The sequence below is a fragment of the Ursus maritimus genome, unplaced genomic scaffold (assembly GCF_017311325.1).
Source record: "Ursus maritimus isolate PB19 unplaced genomic scaffold, ASM1731132v1 scaffold_35, whole genome shotgun sequence".
In the NCBI taxonomy this organism is placed as follows: Eukaryota; Metazoa; Chordata; class Mammalia; order Carnivora; family Ursidae; genus Ursus; species Ursus maritimus.
This window is the reverse complement of record NW_024426119.1, coordinates 24,413,738-24,437,501: the sequence shown is the minus strand read 5'-3', so window position 1 is coordinate 24,437,501 and position 23,764 is coordinate 24,413,738. Positions and strand designations below refer to the sequence as shown.

Genomic DNA, 23,764 nt, shown 5'->3' with positions numbered 1-23,764 from the left:
TCAAATTTTTGTTGCTCACTGCATGTCTACGTACGGTCACAAAAGTGCCATGACTATTTTAGGGTTACAAATACATATTAGCAAGTAAACAAGTTCTCCAATACGGAATCCATGAACTATGAGAATTGACCATATATTGTTCATCAGTATGGAATCTTGGGTGTGTAAAAATTATAAAATAGAAATTTATTTGCATTATTGAGGAGAAAAATACATTCACCTCTATAAAGTGTCTAAAAAGTTGGTAGAAAAAGATATTAACATAAAATGCCAATAATAAGTGAAAGTTTGAGATATACCCAGAGAAAAATGTCCAGTAACATAAAGAATTATATGTCTATTACGATGCATTACAAAGCCACACTAATTAACATACTGGTATAGAACAAGTAAGTAGGGCAATAGAAAGTATAATAAAGGCCCAGAAACAGATTCACATACATAGAAAGAATCTAGTCTAATGGAGGGTGACATTAGAGAAAGAGGAAATTATTTAGTCAATGGTGATTACAAAGCTGGATCACTTACATACGTAAAATGAAGTTAGACCCCCTACCTCATAGAAAATATAAAGTTCATGTGAGGTAAATATTTTATTATGGAAATAAAACTATAAAGCCAATAGAAGAAAATATAGTATAAGCCAGATAAATAAGAGAAAATTTAATTGAGAGTAGAAGGAGAGCATAAAAAAGAAAAAAAAAAAAGAAAATCAATGAAACAGAAAATAGACAATAGAGAAAACGAAACCAAAACCCGGATCCTTTAGAAAGATCAATTAAATTAATAAAATCTCAAAGAACACTGATCAAGAAGAGAGAACACATAAATTACCAATAACAGGAAAGAGAGAAGGCATCCTTCAGGCAATAGGAGGATAATAAAGGAACACTGTGGGAAATTTCATGAGGAACTGACTCTAAGCAAATAAAGCAGAATCCTACTAAGTTTTTAAGGAAATTACATTGCCAATGAATCACAATCCCTCCTTGTCTGTGCCTTTCTGGCTTCTAAAGCAAACTCCAATTTATCAAGCCCACACCACAGAAAATAGGCTGCAAAAGTGGTGATGCCCCTGAGAAAGGCACTTTCTCCAACATCACCTTTACATGTGTACATGGGGCATAATGGCGGAACAACCCAGAGGACACAGTCCAGGCCCACAGATAAAAACGAACTAGGAGATTCCTCTCATAAAGCTGAACCAGAGTCCAAGCAAATCATTTTCTCCACCGCCAGCTCAGGGAGTCTTCACAATTACTGCCTGACAGGATTTGGTAATTGCTATGTACCAGGGACCCCTGTGTGTCTTGCGTGCTTCCCTTTCGTAAATATAGGTCTTTTATTGTGGTTATCTTATCCCTCTTTTCAGCACTAATTTTGGGTGTGGGAGGGGACAGACAACTTGGCAAATAATAAGGATCCCCATCCAATCTTGATTGAGAGGACTTCACATGATACAGATGTCATGGGCTTTAAGCTGGATGCTCTAATTGTATGAGATATTTGCAAGGTCTCCCTTTGGGAGAGGGCAAATACATTTTATGTGAAAAGAACAGCTCATGGATATTTGCGGCAGGCAGTTTAGTTGTGCACCGATATCTGTTCTCCCTTGCATGACGTTATAGGTTCCTAAGTTTTAGCTGGGCACATGGCCACCCAGCCAGAACAACTATTCTAGCTCCTTTGAAGTTAGGTATGACCACATGTCCAAGCTGTGCCAATGGCAGGTGCAAAGAAATGATGCCTGCCACTTCTGGGTCATGTGTTTTCAAGGAATATGTGCACACTCTTTTCGCCTTTTTCTCTTCCTACCGGCTGAACGCTCCTGTGATAGTGAGAGCCCAAGCTCACAGAGCAGAGATCAAAGACCTTAGATCAGATTAAAGATCTCAGATCATACTGAAACTCTTAGACCAGAGATGGAACACCTTAGACCAGAGATCGAAGCCAGGTGTTGAGAATGGCAAAGCATTCCTACCAGTCCTGTACCACCAATCTGTGGGCTACTAGGTAAACTTCAGTCTTTTTTACACTATTATATTGGGGGGAGGATTCTTTGTTATGACTGCTTATACTGAAACAATTAATTAACACAAAAATTAGATTGTATCCATATTAGTAATTTCCTCCTGCCACGTTTGATAAAAATAAAGATTGTGTCGAGCTGCTCCTACATTGATGGTGTAACAGGATGGACTGAGGAGCCCGGGAGGCATGCTCGAGAGATACTAGGTACCTGTCTCTAGATCTGTCTTTGTTTTGTTTTACTGAACTAATCAGTAAGCTTTTGTCTGGAAAAGGGAGGCTAAGTAGGTCTAAAGAAGCTACTGAGGATGTTTGAGGAAGTAAGGAAACAAATAGAAGGAAACATCAAGGAGAAAAGGTTAAAAAGCGTATTTAAGACATTTTGCAGAAAAGCGTGTATAAAGTTATCCCTACTCCATCTTACTTCATTTTTATTGAATCAATACTATTTATACTTTTGGAGTTGGAATTAATTTTTTTGGAGAGAGCAATGGTAGCAAGAAGCCCAGGAGGGCTATGGTACATTAAAGCTAGTAGGAAGTAGAGTGAAAAAGTACCAGAAGACTAAATTATTAAACACGTTGCCACCAATACAGGGAGAAGCAAAAGGATGAAAAAAGAAGGCTGTAATCAGTGAAAACGCATTTTGACAGTACAATTTGGGACAAAACTGGCCTTATTTACTTTCAGCTAATGACAGGAATGCTATTATAGATTGATTTTTACCTTGAATTGTCTATGGCAAAAGGCAAAGTTTCTTTGCTAAAATTATACAGATATTCCCCCCATGCTATGCCTTTTACTCCCATGACATATTCTTTCCATAAGTGGAGGCCTGTATCTCCCGCTGTCCTCCACCCATTTTGCCCATCCCCTCAGCCCTCTTCCCCTCTGGCAACCATCAGTTTTTTCCCATGTATTTATAGGTCTGACTCTGCTTCTTGTTTGTTTATTCATTTGCTTTCTTTTTAGATTTCACATATGAGTGAAATCATACAGCATTTGTCTTTCTCGGTCTGACTTATTTCTGACTAAGCATAATACTCTCAAGATCCATCCATGTTTTTGCAAATGGCTCAACCCCATTCTTTTTCATAGCTGTGCAATATTCCATTACACACACACACACACACACACACACTCTCTCTCTCTCTCTCTCTCTCTCTCTCACCCCATATCTTCCTTATCTATCCGTCTATTGATGGATACATAGGTTGTTTCCATATCCTGAGTTATAAAGATTTTTAACATGAGAGGTTTTATAAAGGAACTATAGCTATGAATCAGTGAATATCCCAGATCACCTCATTGGGGCCAGCCGCTAAATGAGTTTTCTAATAATATATTATTGCTTTGAAAAGTCCATAAAATGGAAGCTATCAAGTATATATTCTTAGCAAGTTACTATTAATACATGAGGTCCAGAAACTTTTTTCAAAAAACTGTCCCTTGGGGGCGCCTGGGTGGCGCAGTTGTTAAGTGTCTGCCTTCAGCTCAGGGCGCGATCCCGGTGTTCCGGGATCGAGCCCCACATCAGGCTCCTCTGCTATGAGCCTGCTTCTTCCTCTCCCACTCCCCCTGCTTGTGTTCCCTCTCTCGCTGGCTGTCTCTATCTCTGTCAAATAAATAAATAAAAAATCTAAAAAAAAAACTGTCCCTTGAACAAATATTGCCTTATCCACACTAGTCACTGTACACTGAACAGTTAAGTTCCCTGCAAAAATACAAATTGACGGCATATCCCATCATCCATGACACAAGACACCCTCTGTGGGAGACGCACTACCCAGATAACTCTTCGATGAAGGACCAAGTGCCCCAGATGTCGTCAGCCAGCCTGCAGCTGACTGCCCCTTCAGGGTCTGCCTCACCTGCACAGAGCTGCCTTGCCCAAACACTTGCCCTCCCTCACAAGACCTATACCTAAAGGCTGAGACAGGTGGGATAAAAGGCCCAGCCCTTTGGGCCCAATGTGGGAGAACTCCGATGGGCCCCACATACTCTCAGTAGATTTGGCTGAGGCTCTGTCAGGACTGCTTCTCCCTCTGCCCAAGCCTACTTCTCCCCCCTCCCCTCCTAATAGTGGTCACAATAAACACCCCGCATGCCAAAGCCCCATCTCAGTGTTTGCTTCCAGAGAATCCAACCGGGTTGTTAGCGTGCCAAGGCTGATCTTAGAAAGCTGGCAAGAAGATGGCTCGCTTGTCACGTGGCTGGCAATGAGGACCTTTGTTTCTTAGTGTAGGAGTTAAGGTGGTCTGGTGAAGCCCAGGCTCAGCAAAATCCCCTCCAAAATTTCATCTTGTCATTACTCACACCAGCTTGGAAAATTGTCTGGAGAGACTTCCTCAGCTAGCAAAAGGACTTTCTGAATGATTGGCTCTCCGTCTTTGGAGTGACCCGAATTTGGCTCACCCAAATTTGAACCCAACAGACTTTAATATTTTATAAATAGCATTTTTTGGTTTACTATTTTTTAATTGATTGTAGGCTTTTGTTTTGTTTTGTTCTTGCTTATGTATTTACCCTTGGAAGCAATTTAACAGGAAAATGGTGTTTGTCTTACTGTCTTTTACTCACAGTATACGGCTGAAGAAAGGAGCCATCTTATTTTAGTACTGTATAGATGACTTACCAAGGAGTTTTGAAATGAGTAAAATTAAAACCATCACTAAGCAGAGCCAAATAATGGTCATTGTTCCTCATGCATGCCAACAAATTCAAAATTATCTCCTGGCTTTGACAGTCCTTCCTTCAGCAAAAGCACACAACAGAAATCAAAAGTTGGGAGCCATTAAAGTATCTGAAAAGATTATTCAAAATCAAAGTCCGAAAACCTTGAAATCCATAACATCTCCACAATTAACTGTGTATAAGACTGAGGTAAGAAAGAATCCTTTTTGTTCCCTGAAAATGAGACCAATGAAATAGCCTTCCTGAAAATGAGAGACAATGTAGCGAGTTGAACAGTGGCCCCCAAAATGATATGTTCAAGTCCTGATCCCTAGTCCCTGTGAATGCAGCTTCATTTGAAAAAAAGGGTCTTTGCAAGTGTAATTAAGGATCTCAGAATGAGATCTTCCTGGATTTAGGCCAACTTAGAAGAGAAAGGAATTGCCTTAGAAGACACAGGAGAGAGAGGTTTGAGACACAGAGGTGAAGGCCATGTGAAGCCTGAGGCAGAGACTGATGTGTCTACGAGCCAAGAGCACCAAGAATTGCCAACAGTCACCAGAAGCTAGGAGAGAGGCGTGCAATGGGTCCTCCTCCAGAACTGTGAGAGAATAAATTTCTGTTGCCTTACGACACCCAGGTTGTGGCAACTTGTTACAGCAGCCCCAGGAGCTAATACAGACGGTGGGCAGCTACTTACTTTCACGGTGCCACGGGCTCCCCGGGGGGTGAGCTGAGCTTTGATCTGGGGCAGAGCCAAGTGTACTCTGAAGAGCCTGTGTATTTATGTAGCAGGGGTCATTGAAGAAATCCACTCGACAGGCGTGCTTCATTAATGAGGCATCTCGATGGGACTGCACTCCTCTCTCCGGTGCATTACCTGTAGCGATTAGCTCATGATCACGTATCATGTTTTTACTTTGTAAACAATAAGGAAACCATGTTTGAGTCTAGAACTGATAGGAAGGGGAAAGCCACCCCCATCCTACACAGATTTGAATAGTGACTTCTAGATTTGACCTGTAAGAACAAGTTAAGCAACAGGCTTTGAGGGAAACTACCCTCTCCTTAGCCTCCCAGACCCTCCCTGCCGGTCCCTCAGCTGACCCACTGTTTCCACACCAGACACGAAACAAACCAGGAAGACCTGAGAGAGGAATAGCCAGAGGAAAAAAGAGAGCCCACTGTCTTGCAAACAGCACAAAGCCGCACTTAACACTGCTCAGGGCCGTGGGCCAGGAACCAGGCAAACACATATGCCACACAGAACTTGAATATCTATTATTTAAACTGCCTTTTTAAAAAGATTTTATGTATGTATGTATGTATGTATATACGTACGTATGTATGAGAGAGAGAGAGAGCACGCATGTGAATGGGGGGAGGAACAGAGGGAGAGGGACAAGTGGACTCTGCACTGAGCACAGAGCCCAATGCAGGGCTCAATCCCTCGACCCTGAGATCATGACCTGAGCTGAAACCAAGAGTTGGACGCTTAACCCACTGAGCCACCCAGGTGCCCCACCTTTTTTTTTTAGAGAGGGAGCATGTGCACATGACTGGGGGGCCGGGGGAGGGGCAGAGGGAGAGACTCTTAAGCAGGTTCCACACGCAGCATGAAGCCCAATGTGGGGTCAATCTCATGACCCTGAGATCATGACCTGAGCCAAAATCAAGACTTGGATGCCAAACTGACTGAGCCACTCAGGCGCCCCAGACTGCTTTTCAAAAACCTCGTTATTTATATTATTAAGAACGGAAAGGTGTCTTCTCTCTATGCCCAAAGTTTTGTTTTGCCAAGCTCAGCCTCAAACAAACTGTTGCTGTTTATTCTGGTATTTGATGGAAAGAACTCACCCCTCAAGTTATCTCCTCTTTCCCTCGTACTCTGTTCCCTTCTCTTCCATTCTATTCTATACACTGTGGCCAAAATGATCTTTTTACTGAAATCTGATCATATTTTTCAGTGGTTGAAAAACCCCTTAACTGCCTCCCATTGCTCTTTGGGTAAAGCTCAAACTCTTTGACAAGCCCCAAGCAAGCCCTGGTCCCACCTACACAGCTTCCTTCCCCCTCCCCGCCCCGTGCCTTTCAGTCATGACCTTCTTGAAGGATAATCTCCACCATAAGGCCATCTTCTCTGATTGACAAGCTCTTCCAGCCCCTTCTCCATGACCCTTACTCTTCAGGTGTCAGTTAAATATCTCTTTTCTCGACAGAGCCTTCTCTGACCTTCTCAGACTACACTAAGTCTCTCTGCTTTCCTAGACGTTTGTTCTTCACCTTTGGAGCCCATATCACAAGAGTAATTAATTCTCTTATGTCATTTTGTTTAATGCCCGTACTGCGTCTAGACTGCATGTTCCAGGAAGGTAGGGAACCTTCCCTCCTAGCATACGCCCGGCACATAATATGCCAACAAGTAGTTACTGAATGAATGGCTGCTACACCATATTTCAGTACCCGATGGCAGAAGTATTGTACCATCCAGATGGTTCTGTCCTCAGAATGCCAGGACAGAATATTTTTGTTTTTCTGTTTAAACAAGTACATTTATATTTTTGGCCATATGTGCTACAAGATTCCCACGAGGCTGACCTGAAGTGGTGACAGTGACATTCCATTGTGTTACCATAAAATATCAGTCCTTTCATTGTTTCCATCATTAAACCCCTTCAATGTGACCCCGAAAGGACCAACTTTACATTGGATTTCACATCATGATGAATAGTGCTATAATTCTTATAATATAAAATATGGAAACCCAAGGGTACACCAAATGGGGGAAGCCCAGTCAGAAGGCTACAGCCTTACTACCTGCTCCTTTTCTCTTGGTCTGCCAGCTGTTACACATCATGCTGTCTCACGTCATACTCCGTATGTGGGATATCCGGAGGGAGGAGTGGGATTTCTAAAGAAGGAGGGGTGGTCAGGGCACCTCATTACTTTGTTGCATTTTCTAACATGTGACAGTCTCCATTTGCTTGGTTACAAGGATTTATGAATTATATTATCTAGTTTAAACTAAACTAACTTTCGTAAATGGATAAGTGGCTAAAAGATCACTGCAAATAAATCAAAGATTAAAGATCATTCTTTTGTTACAAACTCTTCCTCAGCTGCATTATGAGCTTATAAACAAGACTGATCTAATTAGATCAGAACGCTGGCCTCCCAAAAGTTAAAATGATCAAGATTTGAAATGTGGATTTATGTCTATTTTCTCTGTCAGTAAATGCTCTAATGTACATTCTAATATACATTTAGATATTATCTTAAGATATAGAGATATTATCTAATGATAGTATTCAGCCACTATAATTAGAAAGACATTTTTTAAATGTCTTTATTATCATTAACTATAACTTTGAAATTGTCTATTTTGTGTGTGTGTTATAATACATGCATAACATATTAGCATAATTTTAACATAACATATTAACATAATTTTCTATTAATGTCAGCAAGACATTTTTAAATGTCTTTATTATCATTAACTCCACCTTTGAAATTTTCTATTTTTGTGTATATGTTATAATACATGCATAACACATTAGCATATGTATATATAATTTATATGTGATTGAATTATCATTTATTTAGGAGGGTCTGCTCATAAAAATTTACTGAAAGTAGACTATGATCAAAAGTCTGCTTCTAAATTGACATGGACCTGAGTTCAAATCCCTGTGATACTTCTTACTGTTGGTGTGGCCTGGGGCACCTTACTTAATGTCTCTAAGTGTCAGTTTTCATATCTGTAAAATGGGAGGCCTAGCTCAAAATACGGCTGTGAGGATTAAATCAAAGAATGTGGGTGAGACGCTCACTGAGAATAATTCCTGCTTAATAGTTAATATGTGCTCAGTTACCGATTTATTCATTGATGCTGGGGCTCTGCACACAGTTCTTATCTCCTGCCACCCCTTTCTGTACCTAATCCCTATTTGTCCTTAAAGATTCTGTTCTGAATCCATCTCCCTCAAGAAGCCTCCCCCCTTAGTCCTTCCCTCCCCCAGGCTGGGTCAGGTGCCACTCCATAACCTAATGTAGGTATCTGTTTACTTGTTTGTCAGTCTTCCCCTTGAGACTACAAATTCCTCAAGTCCTTAAGAAGAGACTAGAACCCATTTATCTGTGTATCTTCTGCATCTTCAATGCCTGGTATGAAGCAGGTGCTCAAAAGAAAAATGTTTGTCAACTGAATGAACAGATGCTAAATGTCCACCCGGTCTTCCTTTCTCAGCATATTTGACCCCACTATGTTCTGAGTCAACCTTTCGCACAGGGCACTGACTCATCTGTCCCTTACAGAGTATGGCATGAGCTGACCACATCAGGTTTACCATCCCATAGGATTACACAAAAGCATTAATGTCTGTACCCAGTCTCTCTCGAAAATGACCATTGCTTTTCTCCAGCTGCACTATTATATTTAACTCAGCAATGTTGCCTTAAAATAAATAAATATATATATATGACAATACACATACAGACACACACATAAGAGTTAATATATATATTTCACTCTATACCCAAATTTAAAATCCTTCTTGGGTCAAGTGTGTGGCTGAACAAGAGCTTAACACCTATGCCAGCCATTATGCATTCCAAAATTTCTTTTTGCCAAGAACCTACCCAACCTGCCACAGAGAAGCTTGGTGGCAAAAAGCAAATACATCCTGTACACAGTGTATATACTTTAAATACCAAAGCTTTTAAGTGCAAACCTTTACGGTTTGTGGGAATTTAATGTCTTTTTGATTCAAAGTATCTTATTTCCATTTTAACTTGAAGGTCAGGAAAACATTATTCTGTTTTGCTAATTAATTTTTTCCATAAGGGAACTTAATGGTAGGGATAGGTACCTTTTAGAAGTCTGGTGATAAATATAATCAACTTCTTCAACAACCAGAAGCCTACTGCAGTATTTATAATTTACTGAAATGCAAGTTTTAAGTCAGTATTTGAATAAATAAATGTCTTGGGAAGAAAAAAGCCAAACCTTATTGAAAATATTTGTATAGGTGTCTCTCAAATGCTTATGTATAAATCTCTATGAAGAGCTATAAAAAATATGTATTTGCTATTCTGGCAACTGCTATTAATTTCCTCACTGGTCAAGAATTTCAGAACAGCTTTTAAACATATGCCCAAGTAGTCACAGGCAGGCCCCAAGCTAGGAACACCTGATTTCTGGGTGTCTGTGAATGAATGGATACCATAGTAGTGAAGTCCTTCCTACCACAATAGGAGTGGCCTTAATTGTTGTGGCCTCTGGGCAGGTGTTGAGTTCTTCTATCCCTCTATGGCTTTAGTGGCTGAGATCTAGAGAGACAGTTTCCTAGCATTCTGGCTCCTCGCTGGGACTTTGAACCCGCTCTTCTAAGGGAACAATGTCGTAGCTCTGTGATTTTCAGGGGAAGAAAGTATCAAGCTGGAGGACTTTTTCCAAACTGCAAACACCATCTCTCACCTCCCCAAGATTCTGAAAGGTTCCCAGTTATGAACTGTTACCTCAAGGCCACCACAAGGAAGGTAGCTCTGTACTGGTTCCAGACTATCCTACAGCTGGAGTGCAACTGGAGAATAGGCACTTGCAAGAGAATCTTCTATCGTATTTGTCATTCCAAAATATACATTTAAGCTCTACTACAGGCAAACCAGAATAGAAAAACATGGTGCACTTGTCTAGGAGATAGCCATCATGGCTAAAATTAATTCTGGAATTAACTAATTCTGGAAAAGTATATTCCAGGCTCCAAATAAAGTCTGTTCAACAAGCTTGGATCTGATTATATTGGCTTAAGGCACATATAAACCATGAAAGAATAAGGGGTTACATTGTTTGTTGGGTTTGAAGGAGAAATAAAACCAAGATAAACAGAAACAATAAATTGGATTCTGTGACAAGGTTACACTTACAAAAAGAAATATCTTGAATAAGATTGAGACAGTACCTCTATATCCATTAGTTCCTTCATAAATGTATGTTTTGGGGTTCTTGATGGAAAAAAAGGAGACCATGCCCCTTTTCTCCAATGGAAGTGCTGTGACTTAGCATATGTTAAATCATTCTAGGAGTGTTGAGGGTTTTCCTTCAGTGACTTCCCTTCAGAAGCCAGGTGACTGAGGACAGGAGGATGTGCCATGATGACTGTTTAATGGAGACCAGGAGGATGAGCCAGGAAGGGAGGTATTTGTATAGGACCAAAAATTTTGGAGTTCCTTAGGACTCTATCCTAGGTCCAGGACTCTCTCTCCCCATCCTCTCTCTGTGCAGTGGTCTAGGAAGTGGTCCCAGCACACCAGGAATTCTCATTCCCATTTATACTTTTCTCTCTCTCTCCCTCTCTTGCCCCTCCTTCCCCATTTTTTCTCTGTGCCTGGATAATTCCCACTCATCCCTCAGGTCCTGGTTTGGTTGTTTGCTTGTAGAAAGTTTAGGGAGATCCTCTGTAGCCCCTCAGATTAAGTTAGGTTTCCCTATTATTTGTTCCCATAACATGCTGGGCTTTGAAACATTCATCCTATTTGCAAGCCTTTGCTTAAGGTGTGTCTTCCTGCTTAAAGGGCAAACAACATGAGTACTGGTTGTGATTCCATTCCTACCACCTTGCATAGTACCAGACCCATAAGAGGTCCTCATAAATAGCCACTGAGTGAAATGTTGTATAAACGAAGAATATATAGAATGAGATGAAACGGGATATGGACAGATTTCCAAGTGAGATTTAGCACAGGCAGGAAATTATTATAATATTACAGGACAGATGTGATATGTTCCCGACTATTAAACCCTTAGGTTAGGGGTTTCCGAGTAAGGGAAAGGAGGGAGAGAGCATAGTTGTAAAAAGACATTTATACTTACCATTAATTTAATTTGTTTTAGTCATATTATTAAAAGTTAGGTTAAAATTGTAAATAACTTTAAAGAATGGCATGGAATTTTAATATCTATCAAAAAGAACCATATTTTTAGAGAATTAACAATACTGTTAGCTCACTAGTCTTATGGTTTTTGCACAGCAGAGGAAGGTAGTAATCATAGCTGTACCTCAAATGATAAATTTTCATGTATTCCTCCACGTATAAGAAATAATAAAATTAGGGGTGCTTGGGTGGCTCAGTCAGTTAAGCGTCTGACTCTTGATTTCAGCTCAGGTCATGATCTCAGGGTTGTGAAATTGAGCCCCACATCGGGCTCCATGCTGGGCAGAGCCTGCTTGGGATTCTCTCTCTCCCTCTCCCTCTGAACCCACCCCTCCAGTCTCTTTCTCTCTCTCTCAAAATAATAATAATAATAATAATAATAATAATAATAAAATAATTAATAGATTACATTGGCATAATTTCATAAGAAGTATAAAAGCATCCTTAGAAGTGACTCCCTTCTAGGTAGCAAGTTCCTGCTAATTTAATTTGAGTCCCTAAGTGTGGTTATCCAACTTTATCTTCCACCATATTATTTATACCATCCAGTTCTCTCCTGCTCTCATGCTGCAAAACTTTGCTTCCCAAAGAAATAAGTACTTTCAATGGTTTATAAGAACTAAATGATTAACTAGCAGTATAATCTTATGAAAACATATTTCCAATCTGATGGTTGACATTGTACATCTGTGGTGTGGAAAAGTTGTGCCCAACATCAATTATCACGTGCAGTAATAAGACACTTAATGCCCTGGGAAGTGTGGGGTACATGGGCCCCTAATTGGGACTCTCACATTTCAGATTTCTTTTTGTTTTCTGCTTAAAGATTTCATCCTAATCCTAATGGATTTGACATGCATCAATTCTCACATTAGCTTAATGTCTGATACTCTTTGAAGTGGAACTCCCTTGAGTTTTAAGCAGAGAAAGCAGCTTTCCAGGAAGACTTTGCATGATGTAAAAGCAGTGTAAGACCCCCTAAAGTAGAATGATGGTGTGGTAGCACACATGAACTCGAGGCAAAACCATGAACCTTCCAAGTGACGCACATATGGCATTCCGGGCCTCTCAGAACGTGGGAAGCCTGCAGCCGAAGCATTATGTGTTTGGTTATATACACCTGCCTTCCCCATGAAGTATTTAAGAGCCAGGGCCACACACAACCATGTAACTTGCAAGGAATAAGGAGAGTGGCAGATGGGGAAGGACAATTGTACCTACCTATTGCCCGGTTTTGTTCTAAACAGTTCTCGTACACGCTGCTGCACTTGGAGTTCCCAGGCTGCACAAACAACAAATTGTGAAACATTTACAAACGCAGTATACAGTCATACTTTCAAAAAACAAACAGAACAAACAGCACTAGTAATGCTCCCAGGAGACTACAGCAGACAACTTCACTTTCTGACACAGGAAGTGTCTGACAGGAAACTGAGATTTGGGGTAGTGAGCATAGACTCCTATGATGGTGCATTCCTTGGGGGCTGCAGAGGTGGGTCTGAAGTGGGGAGTCATAAAGGCTGCCAACATAAGGCCTATATCCTGAGGGCTACTGCTTTTGCTTGAGAGGTCCCATTCCAAGACTCAATCCGAGTCTCAGCCAGAAAGTGTGATTTCCAGGACACGTGTATAAGCACTCAGTATTTAGCAAACCTCTATCTAACAGTGACAGACTGGAGCCCTACTCTACTCAGGTTCATGCCAGGCTCACTTTTCATCCTTGAAAACCCAACCACCAAAGGGTTGCAGTGATCCCATAGACAGATAGATAGATAGACAGATAGATGTCTTCAATAATGGAAGGAGATCACTGATGCCTTTGAGAAGGGCCATATCTATCCTTCAGAAAGATTAATCTGGCAGAACCACGCAGAAGGGTTTGGGGGAATGAAATTGGGGACAAGGAAGGGGTTTTCAGAATTACCTGGGCAAGTGAAGACCAGAATTTAGAAAGGTGCAATAGGAATGGGGGAGATTGGGTAGATTCAAAAGATTTCATGGTAGAACCCTAGGTCCTGAAGACTGAGTTGATATGGAGCCCAAAGTGTGAGAAAAACAAAAGACTGCAGATTAATGAAAGAATTGAAGTGTCATTAATAAACATGAGTAAATCAGTAGAGGAATCTGGTCTGGAGTCAAGGAGAAAATGGTGAGTTCACTCTTAACACAAGCAATGTAATGCTTATGGCATTATAACTGGAGAGATAGGTAATGGCTGAAAACAGAGAAGCTGGAGGAGTGTGTACACAGATGGCATGCCAGAGGAGAAACCGAGGGCAAGACCAAAGACAGAGAGAGGGTGGTAAGGGCAGAGGCTTAATTTGCAGGGGAGGAAGTGGAAGAAAATAAGGTATAAAAAGAGAAGATGTTATAGCAGCATTATCAACAATAGCCAAACTATGGAGAAAGCCCAAATGTTCACCGTCTGATAGAATGGATAGAGAAGATGTGGCGCACGTGCACACAATGGAATATTACTCAGCCATCAAAAAGAATGAAATCTTCCCATTTGCAATGATGTGGATGGAGCTAGAGTGTATGATGCCAAGTGAAATAAGTCAGTCAGAGAAAGACAAATACCATATGATCTCACTTACGTGTGGAATTTAAGAAAGAAATCAGATGAGCATATGGGAAGGTAGCGGGGGAGGAAGAAAAGAGGAAAATAAGCCATAAATGACTTCTAATGGCAGAGAACATACTGAAGGTTGATGGAGGGAGGTGGGGGGGATGGGCTAGATGGGTGCTGGGTGTTAAGGAGGGCGCTTGTCGTGATGAGCACTGGGTGTTATATGTAAGTGATGGATCACTGAATTCTAGTCCAGAAACCAATATTGCACTATATGTTAACTAACAAAATTTAAATTTAAAAAAAGATACTAAAAAAAAAAAAAAAAAGAAAATGTAACTTACTTTGAAATATACCAAAAATAAGATGTGTTGATGGATGATAGACAGCTACATAAGATGACAGGGCAAATCTAGTGAAATGTTAATTTTAGTTAATTGTAGACTCTAGGGGCACCTGGGTGGCTCAGTCATTAAGCGTCTGCCTTTGGCTCAGGGCGTGATCCCGGAGCCCTGGGATCGAGCCCCGCATCGGGCTCCTCTGCTGGGAGCCTGCTTCTTCCTCTCCCACTCCCCCTGCTTGTGTTCCCTCTCTCGCTGCCTGTCTCTCTCTGTCAAATAAATAAACAAAATCTTAAAAAAAAATTGTAGACTCTAGATGGTGAGTGTATGAGTGTTCACTGTATAATTCTTTCAGTTTTTCCGTATGTTTGAAAACATTCATAAAATATTGGAAAACATGAAAAAATGAAAAAAAGCAGCAACTAGAGGTGAGGGATAAGAATGAGACAACAGAACTGCTTTAGAAGATAACAGAAGAGGTCTAAAAAAAAAAAGGAAGAGGCAGCCTACAGGTACCAAATTTTGTAGACAGATTCAGAATATTGGAGAAGAAAATTTAATTAGCAATTAAACCATCGGTGACCAAAACACCACCAGTGACCACTGTAAAGGTCATTCCTATCAAGTTGTCAAGCAGAATTCAGATCTTAGAAATGTAGTGCTGCTGTGAAAACTGGGACAGAGACAACGTTTTCTAGAAGGTTGTGGGTAAAAGGAAGATGAGAATGAGGTGAGACATTATGAGTTGGTCGGAGGAGTCCAAATTTGCAGACGGAAGAGAGATAACTGGTAGACAAAGAGAAAATAAGATCGAGACAGGGGTTGATGGACAGAACCAAGGCAGAGCGTTGGAAGGAGGGGATGGGATCAGGAGCTCAGGGGCAGGATTGCCTGTGGAGGCAGCTACGGACAAGCAGCAAGAACACAGAACGACTGGAGATGGGAAGGGTGATGTTGAGCGTCACATGTTGGCCCGCCCTGGTCCTCCCAGAGAAGGAGATGTGAAGTCATCCACGTAGCCGAGGTCAGGGATTCGGAGTAAAAATGATCTAGTGTAGGCTCCAACAGTGATTCATTCTCTGGCTCTGTATCGAGGGAGAAGATTCTTTCTCTAAACTAGCACTTGGAAACTCTCAAACTCTCTAGAGGCAAGGACAGAATCACATCGCTAAGTTCCGGTAACAATAAAACCTCACTTACCAAATAGCACAACTTCTCACACCGTATGGGGCAGTAAGCCATTTGCTCTGTGGCTTGGACTTTGATCCGCACGTCAGAAACACCACCTGTTGGTGGCTGCTTCCCGGGGATTTCGTTGTAGTACTCGTGGTCTTCTCTTTCCTCAGTGGGACCATCAACGGGCATCTCCTCACTGTAAGGGAAAAAAGAATCCCCAAGAGGCTTGGCGGGAATTCAAATGCTGCAGGGGAGGCAGAGGGATCAGAACCATGCAAACCATCCTGCAAAACTTCGCAGTCATGTTTTAAGTTTATAGCTGCTCTTAAATGATGTCAAACATCTGGATGGAAGCAACCAGATGGTTGAGTTGCTTAGCTTTCCATAGACAATTAAAGTAGGCTGAGCCAACAAAAAGTGCCAAGGGTGATGCTTTTGTGTCTCCTCCCAATGATTAAGAAACACACACACACACATCCATATACATGCATATGAACTCTCTGAATGTAAGTTATTTTTGCCAGGAGGGTATAAAAATAAAGTTTTCCTGAGTATCTTCAGCACGCTTTGACTGTACCATTTAGGAAATGTTTTGCTAAAAAAAAAATTACATATTGGGCAGAGGGCCTGATCCAGTTTATTAAACCAAGATGAAAAAAATAAGAGCTCTGGCCAGCTATCTTGTCTGCACAAATCTGGAGGAGTATACGGGATTCATAAAGAAATATTAGAACCATATGTGGCAAGTGGGTAGATTTATGTAAACATGCATTGTTTTAAAAATTGAAACAGGACACACACACACACACACACACACAAAAACCAAACAGCTTTTCTTCCAAATTGGAATTAGTAAAAGTTTCCTTTGAAAAAGAATAAATCAAGTCCTTTTGAATTGAACTGATTCCACTAACAACCCACACAATTTTGTTGGGTTCATTACATGTCAACAAAATGATAGCACTAAGATGTAAGTGTGATCCTGGGAAAAATTCAACATCGAGGCCTCCTAGTAACCCCCCCTCCTTTGCTATTCCAGAACACCTTATAAAAGGAGATCTCCAGACCCAGTGTTTGCTGATACACAAAATAACTAATTGGGAGAGGAGTGCATTTAAAAGTGGCCAAGAGTGGGTTTTGTCTCTCGGCTGTGAATTCTACAAGCCAGAGGCCTCACTGCACTCCGTACATGCTAGAGTCTGTCAGGCCTGAAGGGCTCAGCTCTCCTTACGGACTCTCCATGCCTCAGATGGAACAACCTGATCCTTGGGTCGCATCACCTTCCAGCCCTCCCACACGTTAGCTGGAGCGCCTCTATTCACATTGCAAACCAGCAAACTAATTCCTGCTATAGACATTTAATTCTTAGTATTTTGCTCTTCATTCTTGATTTTTTTTTTTTTAGTAGTATGCAAGGGATCTGGGACTGAAACAATTCTGAGAAATGTATTCATGTCTGTTATTTTGATACTACTTAATTCATAGCTCTGTATGATAGCAGAAAAACGGGGCATACCCTTTCTTACTTTGAGTGTCTCCTTTAATTTTGATACAAAGCAAGAAGAAATATCTGGACAAATATAAATGGAAGAAAAATAGAAAATGCCATTACGCGTTTGTACTGAAACTGCCTATTTGTAAGAAAAGAAATGACTCATTTTGTTAGTTTGAAAATTCATTTTAAAATAAAACAAAATAAATACAGTAAGTCAAATAATTAGAGAATGCTTGGCTGACCTTTCACAAGAAGTATTCAAAGAAGGATTTTTCAAATACTGTTTAAACCGGAGTTCAAAAGCCTGCCCTATGGTGCTTATGACATCTTGGGCCATCCCGCTGCGGCATTCCAGTATGTGACAGGCTGCAGGGGGACGCACAAAAACAAACAAAAACACTGTAATAAATTCTCAGCAAGAAGAGGTTATATAAAGTTAAAATACTTCCAGAACACGAACTTTGAATTGAGTAAAAGGGAGCAGGTTTACAAGCTCTCTTCAGCTCGCAAGTGGCAGAAAAGAGTATCTCCCATCTCATACGCATCAAAGAGAAGAAACATTCATATTTTACATTTAAATATCTCAGAACATGGACAAATCGTGGTCTCAAGACAGGTTTTTCGGGCCCACGTTTTTGTAAAACCAGACTGATCTTAACCAATAACATGACTGGTATTCAATGTTAGCTCTAGAATTCAGTACGGGAGATGCTGAGGGCAGCAATCTGACAGGAAGATGAGGCTCGTACTGTCGTCTTTGCGTGGTATTTTGTCTTTGCAAAACTATAACTTTCCAAACCTCCCCCTGCCCCTCACACCCCTGCTCCCCCTCAAAGTGAGGGATGAACAGCTGGTGAAGATAAGAGCTTTATAATACCCTTTGCCCTGACATTGCTACTATAAAGCAGTGATGGTGTGGTAATCCCTGTCTTCAAAATCCTACTGAAGAACTCTCTCCATCAAGCATCAGAAAGAAGATTAAGAAAACAAACAAGATTTTGTGACGATGACCAGAAGATATTAAAATTTTTATTAGATACTTTCTCTGAGAAGCAGCTACTGGGAAGGGGGAAATTTGCACAAGTAATTTAAAGAAATAAATCATGAAGGGTGCAGCTGACAGAATATCACAAACGAACAAATCTGCCGCTGCTACGTGAAACTAGGAGCTGATGTTCAGGGACTGTAAGTTCACCTCCCACCAGATGGAGTATCATTCTTGCTTTGGTGAGAGGATGGGGTCCTACTTAGGGCCTTGCAAGATGGAGACTGAATTGAAATGCAAGTGTCATAAGGACAGCTTAGATAGAGTCCTAAGGATAACTTTAATATGGAGGCAGTAAGTCCCAGGAGAAATAAAATTTTTTAAAAATACATTGGTTTGTATAGCTTGAAGAATGGAGCGATGAGAAAAAGCTCTGCTAACAGTTACACATATACAAAAATGCTGTAAAAATTGCTAGCTATTCTTTAAGAATAGAAAGGCTTAAGCGAGTACATGAGCGATTAGAGTAGATGCCCGGGAAGCTTCATGGACCTCGGGAACTGTGAAGCCACCGCTGGGACACACCACTAAAAGGGACCTCAGGAGAGGAGAGAGAGCTGTCTTTATAGAATGATTTAACTGCGCTGACTTGGAAGCGTGATTTTATGCTTGCATTGTCCCGGAAAGGATTTTGTATCTATTTAGAGTTAAAGGCAATTCATTTACATCTGATAGAATTTGCAGAGCCTGTACCAGTACGGAATAGCAGAACCTAAAAGTGTTTCTTTTCTTAGCCTTATGTTAATACTTATCTCAAGGAATCTCAGATGATTCTCATTCCAGAACTAACTTGACATCATTTAAAGGATTTAAATATGATATGATGCCTCCGTACCACAGTTGGTTGAGCGTCTGACTTTTGGTTTCAGCTCAGCTCATGATGTTGGGGTCATGAGATCGAGCCTCCTGTCAAGCACCAAGGTCGGGCTCCGTACTGAGCTCGAGCCTGCTTGGGATTCTCTCTCCCTCTCCCCCTCCTGCTTGTGCTTGCTCTCTAAAATTAATAAATAAAGTTTTTTAAAAAATAATAAAGGATTTAAAAGAAATTTTTAAAAGGCATGTGTTTGTGTGTATGTGTCTGTGGGGGGGAGGGCATGATTTTACTGAATCAAACAATGCTGAGGTGTCAAATCTCTAGAAAATTTATCATTACCATTTCTTATAAGGTTGTCCCTTTAAAGAAGCAACTTGGATCCTGATATAGACTTAGGAGCTAATTCTAGTTTCAAAACCCAATTAAGAATGTCTATAAATGTATATCCTTTCTACAAAAGGAAAATGTTTGCTGAATCTTTAAACTGTAATTTTAAATTGCTCTTTTTCTCTGCAGTAGCTTCACACATGACCAACACATAGGTGTTTTAAAAATTGTGTTGATTGAATACATATTGGTTTTTCTGAATTGCATCAATAATTCTAGTGTGAGAAGTTGTCTTCAATTGCATTGAAGTGACACCTGCAGTGAGCCCCATAATGAGGCAGGTTCTTGCAGACATTGAGTAGTACGAATCACTGCTTGCTGCTCTTGGAGATATCCTTTTTTTTTTTTTTTAAGATTTTATTTATTTATTCGACAGAGATAGAGACAGCCAGCGAGAGAGGGAACACAAGCAGGGGGAGTGGGAGAGGAAGAAGCAGGCTCATAGCAGAAGAGCCTGATGTGGGGCTCGATCCCATAACGCCGGGATCATGCCCTGAGCTGAAGGCAGACGCTTAACCGCTGTGCCACCCAGGTGCCCCTCTTGGAGATATCCTTAAACCTACAAAGTGCCCTTGGAAAGTGCCCTCCAGTTGAGCAAAGAGAAGTTGTATTACCTTATGATAAGAAAAGGCAATTCACTTGAATTCCTTTGTTTTTCATCTCATAAATTTCTGGCCCAATTAAAAATAAACTCAAGATCAGAAATCCTATCAAAATACAGAAAATGATTTTTTAAATTTTATTTTTTCTTAGGTTCAAGAAGATGAAGATAAGGAAGATATTGAGAGAGACAGGAAATTCAAACATGTACGAACACACGTACACATGAAGGAAAATGAGAGTATCTTCCTTTAAAGGGATGAGATAACAAGAACACCTGAAAAAACTCCATGGAACGATTCAAGTTCAAATTCCAATTATGCCCCAATCTGTGTGACCCTGAACAAGTCACTTGGCAGTAATATCCTCACCTGCTGAGACAGGCCTTGGTGATCTTTGATGTCCCTTGTTGCTTTATAGAGATCCTAAGCTCCCTCTGTCACAGCAGCATAAGCCTTCTGAGGAACAGGCATGTGGGTTCTTGTGGCACACGGGTACTCAGGAAGGAAGGAAACAACCAAACCCACCACATCGTCTCACATACTTCTAAAATGTTTTCACTTCTCTCAACTCTTCTGATTCTGATGCTCTGAGCATTTGGTCCTGTTCTTGGGCCGATGCTACCAACATGCTCTGCTCTGCTTGAGATAACCTCATGACTGCCATCTTACTCTTGTGGGAAGATTGAATAGAAAACAAACAGCAGGGGCGCCTGGGTGGCGCAGTCGTTAAGCGTCTGCCTTCAGCTCAGGGCGTGATCCCGGCGTTCTGGGATCGAGCCCCACATCGGGCTCCTCCGCTGGGAGCCTGCTTCTTCCTCTCCCACTCCCCTGCTGTGTTCCCTCTCTCGCTGGCTGTCTCTCTCTGTCACATAAATAAATTAAAAAAAAAAATCTTTAAAAAAAAAAAAGAAAACAAATAGCAGTGCCCGTCACCATGAAAGGAATGACACTGGGCAAAAAGGCTGACCCTGGACAGATATCCTGTGCAGCCTCCCTGCCTTCAGTGAACACACATAGTGCTGCTGTTGCTATTCACAGACATGCTGCTCTGTAAAAACTGTCTTGGTTCCTTCTGAGGTTGGTCATGGGCCAGAGTACAGACGGGCTTTGAATCACATACAAATATGCCCAATTCCCAGGGTTGGACCCATCTGTAAAAGCTTGGATAAGCAGACAGGTTGGCCAAGAATTGGCCATTAGCTAAATTAAAGAATTTAATTAAAGAATTTAGCTAATGGGAAGAAAGAAAGACAAGCATATAAAAAGTCCCAATTGCTAAAAAAGAATGTGGCTTTCCAATGATATGGTAACTTCGCATGGAGGCCTGAGATGGACTCAGATGCAAATATGGGTTTTTTCATTCCATCTATAGCCAGACAGACCCATAACTCTACCTTTGGGTATCAAGTACTGTATTAAGGAGGATTTTTAAAAATCTTAGATTCATATTCTTCAATTTTTTTCATTTGGTTTCCTAATTAGATATTCATGGACAAGAGGCTGAGAACTATCATTAGAGGATAAAAGGCCCTTCTTTACTAGCTTAATATTTATTTTTAATATAACTAGACCAGGGTTTTTTGTTTTTTGGGGTTTTTTTTGGTTTTGTTTCTGGTTTTTGTCTTTTTAATAAACTAGAAATTCAAAACTGCAGCATCTCAGGTCAACCACCAGATGGCGCTGTCGTACTGAAGCAAGGAGTCCTACACTACCAGGAAAAAACCAGCCCCAAGAAGCAAGCTAGCAGTCAGTCTATAGTTAACTGATGTCACCAGGGCAGTTGTGCATAGATTTTATAACCACAACCATAAATATAAATAAATAGGTTAATTTAAATTGTTTTTACAGTCTTTTTAAAAAATTTTTTTAACTTTCTTCAGAGACTCAGAACCATGAGCTTCCTGTACCCAGGTAAACTGGGGCCTCTTCACATACTGGATTCAGAGAAAATATTTAAACCTTCCTGGACTACTACACATCTGGAGTGAGAGGTGAAGAGAATACGGATTTCCTATTCACAGCAATTACAGGGGCAAGCCGTATTAGTCACTAAGTAAACTCAAAACATTCTTAGGGTAACTTACCTTTTCTACAGAAAAGGCCTTTTATAAAATGCGGAGTTCACCAAAAGGTCCTAGCCAAGATGGAAAAAAGCGACCACAGCCCTGACTTGAATATACTTATGCTAAAAGTGAATCAAACAAATAAGAGGAAGTGGGAACATTCAGGAGTCTTAGCATGGAGCCTGGGTTTCCTCTGACTGTGGGTTATTCTCTCCTCATCCCTGGGGTTGGGGGCGGGGGGGGGGGACAATGGCCTGTTAACTGCCCGACTAAAAGGCATTTTCCCCCTTCATTTCCCCTAACTCCTTTTCAGGATGTGGCATTCTGAGGTGTCTTATTCTGGGATGACTTCTCCCAGAGAAATGTGCTCTTTCTCCTTCTTAGATGATTTTCTCTTCCCCCTGACCACTCCTCTGGCTCTTTACTGTCTCCTCTGACTTCTTCTACTCCCTGAGACCCTCAGCCCTCTCCTTTCCAGGTTCCTCCTTCGGTGGTCTTGCTTACTCTTAGGGCTATGAGTTACAGTTTTTCCAAATGTGCACCTGAAGGCCTGGTCTCTATCTCTCTGTCTCCCCTATCCCCCACACTCCTATCCCCCCATCCCTTCCTCCCCCACTTCCCCCTCCCCTCTTTTTCCCCCTCCCCCACCCTGAGCCTCTCCTGCCTGAACATTCCCCTCAGATGAACCAAACTCACTAGCTAATTCTATAACATCTTCTTTCTGGTTTCACTATTTTCTTTCTTTATTCAAGGATTTAGAACATTTTTTTCTTTTTACAAATATAATAAATATTCACTGTAGGATTTTTAGAAAATAAAAAGGTACCAAGAAAAAAAAATTATGCAAGTCTCACCACCCAAAGATAACTGCTATTAATATTTTGGCATCTTTTTCTTTCCAATCTTTTTTTCTAAGTATATCTACCTCCAAAAAAATTACCTGGGGTCATATTATGCACATAGTTTCACAATCTGCTTTTTCACTTAACAACATCGTCAACGTTTTCCCCATGTCATTATTTATTCTTCTGTAACACTAGTTTTAAATTGCTGCATAGTAGTAGACGCTATGGATTCATTTACATAATTTGTTATTTATGAATATTGAAATTGTGTTGTCTATTATATAAATAATATACGACAATAATCTTTATTCCTTCATCTTTGTGCGTGTCCTAATTATTTCCTTAGAAGTTAAATTGCTGGTTCAAAAGTATTTACCTTTTTAAGTCTTTGGATGCAAACTGTCAACTTATTCTCCAAAACACTTGGTTCCACACTCCTACTGGCATTGTTAACAATAACTACTACTTTTAAACCTCATTTTACCTTTTGTCAATATTTGATATTTGACGAAGAAATGCGGTATCGAATGATAATTTGATTGCTAACAAGGTAGCTAGTAAACTTGTACAATTTCTTAAATGTTTCTTGGTGCCTTGCAATGTTCTTTCGTAAAGGTGTGCTGAGGACCTGGGAGTTCATTCACTTGCTTATTAGCTGACTGAGCTTAGGAAAACAATCTCCCTTTTCTCGATGCCCATGTTTGTTTTTATAATAAAGGAATAAATTAATACCGACCGCAGAGGGTTGCTGTAAGGATGAAATGAGACAATGCCTGCCATGTGGTGAGCATGT

General features: G+C 40.7%; 1 protein-coding gene across 1 annotated transcript in view; it reads right to left on the bottom strand.

Annotated features, from left to right (window-relative positions):
* The window catches only part of SHC4 (SHC adaptor protein 4), a 139,273-nt gene that overhangs the window by 23,488 nt on the left and 92,021 nt on the right, over nucleotides 1-23,764 (bottom strand). The window contains exons 7-10 of the mRNA XM_008705936.2: nucleotides 17,458-17,581; nucleotides 15,745-15,916; nucleotides 12,856-12,916; nucleotides 5,402-5,581 (exon numbers count right to left, since the gene is read on the bottom strand). Of these exons, the coding sequence (XP_008704158.1) occupies nucleotides 5,402-5,581; nucleotides 12,856-12,916; nucleotides 15,745-15,916; nucleotides 17,458-17,581 (537 nt within the window). The remainder of the gene's footprint in view (nucleotides 1-5,401; nucleotides 5,582-12,855; nucleotides 12,917-15,744; nucleotides 15,917-17,457; nucleotides 17,582-23,764) is intronic.